Consider the following 7,500-nt stretch of genomic DNA (forward strand, 5'->3'; position numbering starts at 1 on the left):
AGACTCAGAAAGGCTCAACAAAGGAAGCACTGGCCATACGTCTCCTATTGGTATTGGTGCAGATAAGCCCGTTTGGATCCACATTAAAGCCTGATCTCATGAATATGCTGCTCCATTTTGCCACTTATCGATGGGGAATGAACATCTAAGACTTTGACAATAACTGGACATAAGTAACTCATAAGAAAATAACTCATAATGTATACATTTTATTAGACCATGTTATCAATATATTTGAGCTGACCTGTTCTTTCCATATAAGGCTATTTTTATTTGATCTCCGTTCTCATATTATCCGTTGGCTGACCCTGGGGGCCATAAATGCAATATCAAAGCAATTTAAAACCTTTGTGTGTTCTGCAAGGCAATATCCTTCAATATCCTTTAACACAACCATGACTCTCGCTCTCTGTCTATCTCTCTCTCTCTCTCTCTCTCTCTCTCTCTCTCTCTCTCTCTCTCTCTCTCTCTCTCACTCTGTCTTTCTCTCTTGCTCTCTCTTTCTGTCTCTCTGCTTATCTCTCAGTCTCTGTCTCTCTGTCTACCTCTCTTTCTCTCTCTCTCTCTCTCTCACTCTGTCTTTCTCTCTTGCTCTCTCTTTCTGTCTCTCTGCTTATCTCTCAGTCTCTGTCTCTCTGTCTACCTCTCTTTCTCTCTCTTGCTCTCTCTCTCTCTGTCTCTCTCTCTGTCTCTCTCTCTCTCTCTCTCTCTCTGTCTACCTACCTCTCTGTTTCTTCTCTTTCTCTCTCTCTCTCTCTCTCTCTCTCTCTCTCTCTCTCTCTCTCTCTCTCTCTCTCTCTCTCTCTCTCTCTCTGCAAGGGAACAGAGCGAGACGGGTAAAGAGAGACACCGAGGGCAAGTCGGCATAAAACCGTTCAGGACTGACATTTTACCTCTTGTAGCTCGGTAGTTACTGTGCCTTGCTCCCGGGCCTTTTTGGATTCACACATTTTCAATTACGAACACAGTGTTGAAATGACATATTGGGGCCCTTTTTCATCTGAACAACAAACAACTTGCTGTGTGTTGTGGCTATGGTGGAGTCTTACTTTGTCATGTTTAATCTGTGGCCACATTTCACGCTCTAATAAAAACAGAGATCAGGATCAGGATGGCTACGGTGTTTCCGTTCCTCGGCTGGAAGATATTCATGGCGCCGGTCATTTCATTATTTCGGTTCTAATATTTGTTTTTCTTTGGGACACAAAACTTTCTTTGGGTTGAGTGTTGACAGTCGCTCAAAGCCGCTGAGGAAAACATTAGCCATCTGACGACATGATGCAGATGGGCCGAACAGACGGATGAAATCTCTTCCCAGACTCCACTTCTCCCGTATTAGTGCTCCATCCAGCCATTCCTCCACCACGGCAGAGACACCACCAGCAGCCTTTCCTTTCTGATCTCGTCTCCATAAACGCAGTGGTTTTTTCTCCACTTCTACTTTTGCTCCGTGATTGATTGCCGTCACACGCTGTTCCTTCGACATCTGTGTTGGCTGCACGTTCTCTCGAGTGTGACAGCGTTATTTCTGTGAACAACATCCGTAGTACCCGAGCCAAAATAGCAGCCACTGCCGTCACCCCATAGCCAATCCTGCCCTATTTCTCCCGACACATTTCTCCCTCCATCCTCTCCAACTGTTTTGATCGATGTCGTGCCACAGATGCTCTCTATTCCCCTGTGCCTCCCCCTTCACTTTCTTCTAGTTTATTTCTGTCCAAAAATATCCCAGAAGCCATTGCCTAAAGCCTCTAGCTCTATGCTCCTGGACTATTTCAGACATGTCCTGCTCTTAGATATTATTTTTGGTTGATATTTGAATTCTTGATGAGTACTTTCATTTGTGAGCTTGAGTTTATTCTGAAGGTCAATGTGTTGACGATGGAGGAACAAGGTGTGATAGGTTACTGACTGAAAATATGATTTATAATTAGTATTCAACAGTGGACCCTCCGAAAGGAAGCTCAAGCAGAACATTGCCCGTCTCGCCCTTTTTGTCTCTTAATGTCGGAATAAAGCAGTGGCTGTAATTCGGATGATTAAATGGTCTCCTACTGCTGTCCTAGATAAGCTGACCTCATCTCATTGAGCATTACCAGACAGGGAGTAGGCATTCCTTGTACTGCCATAAACCACACTCAAGCTCCACTTCAGTGTAGTTACCCTTATCGTCAGCCTCGCCGCCGTCACGCTTAGCTTTCTGTTCTTCCGCCACCATCCACAAGCAGTCATGCGTCTTGGGTTCAGCTTGGGGTAATGCTTCTGCACCAAAATAAAACTGGGGGCGTTATTTGTCATATACATTTTAGCAGTCAAATCCCAAACGCTTGCGTTTCCCCGCTTCCTCTCAAACCGCAGGGCATCAGCAACACCCACTGTATCTTGGCCTCCGTTCCGGAATCAATCATTCATGTTTTCATTGAGGTTATGTTCAAAGTGTTCCATGGTTCAGCACGTTGTGACATGACTAGAGCCGCTCACGTCACAGCACAGGGGCCGGCGGGCTGCTGGGGCCGGTGGGCGTTGGGAGCCTGAGGACCCGTAGACGTACGCTACAGCGATGGCTGTAGCCTCGCTCCCCCGCCTTCCAACATCCAGCTGTCCAAGGCTGATCTGTCGGCTCATTCCTGCTTACAGAGGCTTTCTTTGTTTCATCTATGTTTGTGAATCATGGCCATTAATTTCTGGTGCATTATAAAATATGTTCTTGATGAATCCTTGTTTGCTTTGTAATCCTCCTCAGTGAGATGAATGACTCACACACCTAAATAAACCCTTTCACTCTACCTTTCAGAGTCCCAAGTTGGAGCCACTGAAAGAGGACTCATTGGCCGGCACTTACAAATCTGTGAGTGTGTGAGTGTGTGTGTGTGTCTGTCTGTCTGTCTGTCTGTCTGTCTGTCTGTCTGTCTGTCTGTCTGTCTGTCTGTCTGTCTGTCACAGCAAACACAGTGACTGTGTTCTGTACACTATAGTCACTGTGATGTGTGGGCTGTTTGTTTAATGTCACTGTGGCGGTAAGACGAGACACAATTCTTCACGTGGTATTGACGACCAATCAAAGGCCTGGCAGGGGACTAGTCTGCTGAGTACCCTGCACACACTGCAGCAATCAAAGCAGCCTGTGCAGACCAAATCCAATTTCTGTGTTCTTTGAATTGAATCTCAGCCTTAGGTGAATGCACGGCAGTCCGGCCTTCAAGGTTGTATCAGCGATTCTCGGCTGAAACATAAATGATCACATTCATTTGATCTTTCCTCACGATCCGCAAGCTGGCCGCCCCAAAAGCAGCCCGTCAAAAAAGCGCGTTTCTGTAGGCAGCCTATGCTCCGAGATCGTACACAAAAACAAATGGTACTACCAACCACTCAAAACCAAAATAAATAGTATTCCAACCAATCACCGACAAGGGGTGGGTGTTCATGATAGTTATTACTGGATGCACGAAACACAGAAGGGAGGGGCGAGCTGGCTCTGTTTGTTTGGGATCTCGCTTCAAATACCAACAGAAGTGATGTCACCCAACATCAGTTGATACAACCTTTTCTTAGTTCTTGCCTTGCAAGATGGTTTGTGTTGCGTTTAGAGACCCCCCAAAACTCGTCTGAAACACACACGTACCGGAGCTACGCACAAAAGTCTGTGGAGATGTTTGGTACAAAAGCAGTACTGGGTGGTGTGAGCAAAATAAGGCTTTCTACGCGACCCGTATGTGAGGCGTAACAGCGCTTAGAGGTGTCACAGTGCATCAGGTTGTGGACCGTTCTTCTGTGGAGCACCACCTACGTGCCCCCACCTCTCAACCAACGCACAGTGTGGAAATTGGGAGTTGTGTCAAGAAAGGCTAAAAATAAAAGACACACGTAGGCCAATTCAATTCTTGACTCAGATTCATTCCTAAGTTGAGGAGTTGCACCTAAAGTGTCCTGTAAGTAGTTCTCATAGTTTTACATTTCTTATTTTCTCAGGAGCTCCTAAAAAGTGACTACTAGTTCAGATTCTGCCATTGATTTGGAAAAGATTATATGGAAAAGATTATGATAATCATGGGTAATTCAACATGTTAGTGATGATTATTACAATATCTTTGTTCAATTAAAATAATTTTCTATACTTACAGTTTAACAATCTAACTGAGGGTCCTTACATTGAAGTATACATTTATTTTAACTAATTTAGACTATAACTTGGTATAACGATAACTTTATCCTTATTTCATGATGATACTATTCTATTCAAAGACAATAACAATAATATTGAACCATTGCCCAGCCCTAAGCTAATGCATCAGTATGCAGAAGACCGACTGATAGATGGATGGAGAGAATGTGATTTCTCCCTGGTTAAATAAAGGTGAAATAAAAAATAAAAAAAATAATAAGAAAAGAATAAGTATCAGAAATTCTGATAAATGAATTACAAAATACAAATACATGAAAATGTGCTTCAAATATAATTGTAGGCGCAGTCGACTGTCATGAAATATCAGTCTGACAGCAGTGTTAAGGTGTCATGGCTACATGGTCGTGTAGGAGCAGACACATACACTCTGTGTTCATGTAACAGGCCTTTGAGTTAACACACCATAAGGCTTGGTCTAGGCAAAATGTCAAACATTTTAACCATCTTTTAAACCTTTTTAGTCAGTAGCTCATATATTGCACTGTATGCATGTACGAGCAAACTACTTACAGTCATTTTGTACTATTACAAGTCTTGCCATTCCCACCAGATGAACTTCAACATAAAGCCTTTGGGACTGCTATCTATAACATACATATCTTCTTTTCAGCTGTCATGTCAAACGAGTAGGTGCTAAAAATAAAATACAGAAAAATGAACAAAATATATAAATAACACCAATGACACAGACCTGAATCACGGCTCCTTCACAAATACTGTCTGAAGTATTTGCCTGAAAGGACAACGCACATGACTTTGATGTGAATGAAATACGTCATCAAAAACAAACTCTTTTTCAGACAAACACACTCATTCTCCTAGAAATAGATTTTGAAATACAGTGAAAATATGTGTGTGTGTCTGTGTTTGTTGTGTTTGGTATGTTTGTGTGTATGTGTGTGTGTGAGTGTGTGTGTGTGTGTGTGTGTGTGTGTGTGTGTGTGTGTGTGTGTGTGTGTGTGTGTGTGTGTGTGTTTTTGTGTGTGTGTGTGTGTGTGTGTGTGTGTGTGTGTGTGTGTGTGTGTGTGTGTGTGTGTGTGTGTGTGTTCCTCTGCTGGCAGAACCTCCTGCTGGTCCAAAGGCAGGTGACGGTGGCTGAAGAGGATCTGGAGGACTTCCAGAAGATCCTGAAGAGCTACTCTGACGCCACCGTGGCCCACACCAACAACCTGCAGTCAGTCACGCTACCTCCTACTCCTAGCTCCTCCTATCTCCTCCTACCTCCTCCTATCGCCCTCTATCTCCTCCTATCTCCTCCTACCTCCTCCTACCTCCTCCTATCTCCTCCTATCTCCTCCTACTCCTATCTCCTCCTACCTGCTCCTATCTCCACCTATCTCCTCCTACTCCTACCTCCTCCTATCTCCTCCTATCTCCTCCTACCTCCTCCTATCTCCTCCTATCTCCTCCTCCTCCTATCTCCTCCTACCTCCTCCTATCTCCTCCTATCTCCTCCTACCTCCTTCTATCTCCTCCTACCTCCTCCTACCTCCTCCTACCTCCTCCTATCTCCTCCTACCTCCTCCTATCTCCTCCTATCTCCTCCTCCTCCTATCTCCTCCTACCTCCTCCTATCTCCTCCTCCTCCTATCTCCTCCTATCTCCTCCTATCTCCTCCTATCTCCTCCTACTCCCTCCTACCTCCTCCTATCTCCTCCTATTTCCTCCTCCTCCCTCCTACCCCCTCATATCTCCTCCTATCTCCTCCTACCCCCTCATATCTCCTCCTACCTCCTCCTATCTCCTCCTACTCCCTCCTATCTCCTCCTACCTCCTCCTACCCCCTCCCATCTCCTCCTATCTCCTCTATGTCCTATCCCCTCTATATCCTATCTCCTCTATATCCTATCCTATCTATCTGAGATATCCTATCTCCTCTTATTTCTGCCTATGCCATGAAATATGCATTTAACTATGAATTTTATTCATGGTAAAAACCTGCCCCAGAACATTTTACCCAGCATGGTAATGGCTGGGTCTCTCTCTCTCTCTCTCTCTCTCTCTCTCTCTCTCTCTCTCTCTCTCTCTCTCTCTCTCTCTCTCTCTCTCTCTCTCTCTCAGTATGTGACATATATGAACGACGTTGACCCTTACACATGCAAAAATGTGTTCAAAAGTGACAGAGGCGTCTTGAATATGCGACAATATTGAAGCTATAGATGATCATATTACAACATTATACACGAGATTCTAAACTATTTGCGTCCATCCCGGTTCACCTAGCCTTTGGACTTGCCCTCAGTGTCCCTCTTTACCCGTCTCGCTCTGTTCCCTGGCAGCATGTCCGTTCAGAAGCTACCGGAGAAGTCCTGTTACATAATGTATGAGTTCTGGCAGGACCGCATCTCCTGGATGAGGTGGGTCGTGTGTGTGTTTGTGTGTTTGTGTGTGTGTGTGTGTGTGTGTGTATGTGTGTGTGGGGGGTGGGGGAGGGAGATAGGACATATATTGGCTCGCAGCGTGGTGTTTTGGATCTTTTTGAAGGAAGTGTCCCCACTGCTGAAATGAGCAGATGGCACCTTATTCATGCACACACACACACACACACACACACATACACACACACACACACACACACCATACACCCCACATACCCCACATACCAACACATTAATGCAATATCGCATTTTAGGCTGAAAAGCAAAACCAGATCAATTGAAAGATTTGAAATGTTTTATCTTCTTTTGGAAGTTGGGAAATAATATGAAAAAGCATAATTCCATGGGAATATTAGTAATAAGAAAAATGTCCCTACATTGAAAACTGCTTCATAATTAAAAACACTGCTTCTGATCCGAACCGGCACCAAGATATCTGTTTCCATTAATGTTTTAATGGGTGGACATCACACATAAACACGTAGACGTGTGTGTGTGTGTGTGTGTGTGTGTGTGTGTGTATGTGTGTGTGTGTGTGTGTGTGTGTGTGTGTGTGCGTATTTACTTCTTCTATGAAAAGATAAATGGTGATGCCCATTATTTGCTGCCGTAGCAGCTGGACAGCTTGCTAGCTGTTTGTATACATTGTGACCCATCATTATTCCAGTGTATTGAATGTATTGTTGATAATGTGTGATCACAGAAGAGGGTTGCAGCGTTTTTGGAATTCATTCAATCTCCCCTCTTAAATATTCTTTGAATCAACATGTGCGCATGTTAAGAAGGTTGGATAATTCAAAATAACATTGATAGTGTTTGGTATTCATGTTTTTTTACCTTGATGTGTGGATGTGTAGGCGACTTTGATTTCCAAAGATAAATCTCACAACCCATTGTATTTCACATATTTTGGAACTGGATACCAAGCTTAAACAGTCC

The 7,500-nt window shown here is 44.1% G+C and overlaps 1 protein-coding gene across 1 annotated transcript in view; it reads left to right on the top strand.

Moving 5' to 3' along the window:
- The window catches only part of necab3 (N-terminal EF-hand calcium binding protein 3), a gene marked incomplete at its 3' end in the record, with an annotated part of 31,794 nt that overhangs the window by 22,431 nt on the left and 1,863 nt on the right, over window positions 1–7,500 (top strand). The window contains exons 10-12 of the mRNA XM_084464342.1: window positions 2,795–2,848; window positions 5,245–5,357; window positions 6,463–6,540. Of these exons, the coding sequence (XP_084320468.1) occupies window positions 2,795–2,848; window positions 5,245–5,357; window positions 6,463–6,540 (245 nt within the window). The remainder of the gene's footprint in view (window positions 1–2,794; window positions 2,849–5,244; window positions 5,358–6,462; window positions 6,541–7,500) is intronic.

The sequence above is a fragment of the Micromesistius poutassou genome (assembly GCF_964030765.1).
Source record: "Micromesistius poutassou genome assembly, chromosome: 2".
NCBI lineage: Eukaryota > Metazoa > Chordata > Actinopteri > Gadiformes > Gadidae > Micromesistius > Micromesistius poutassou.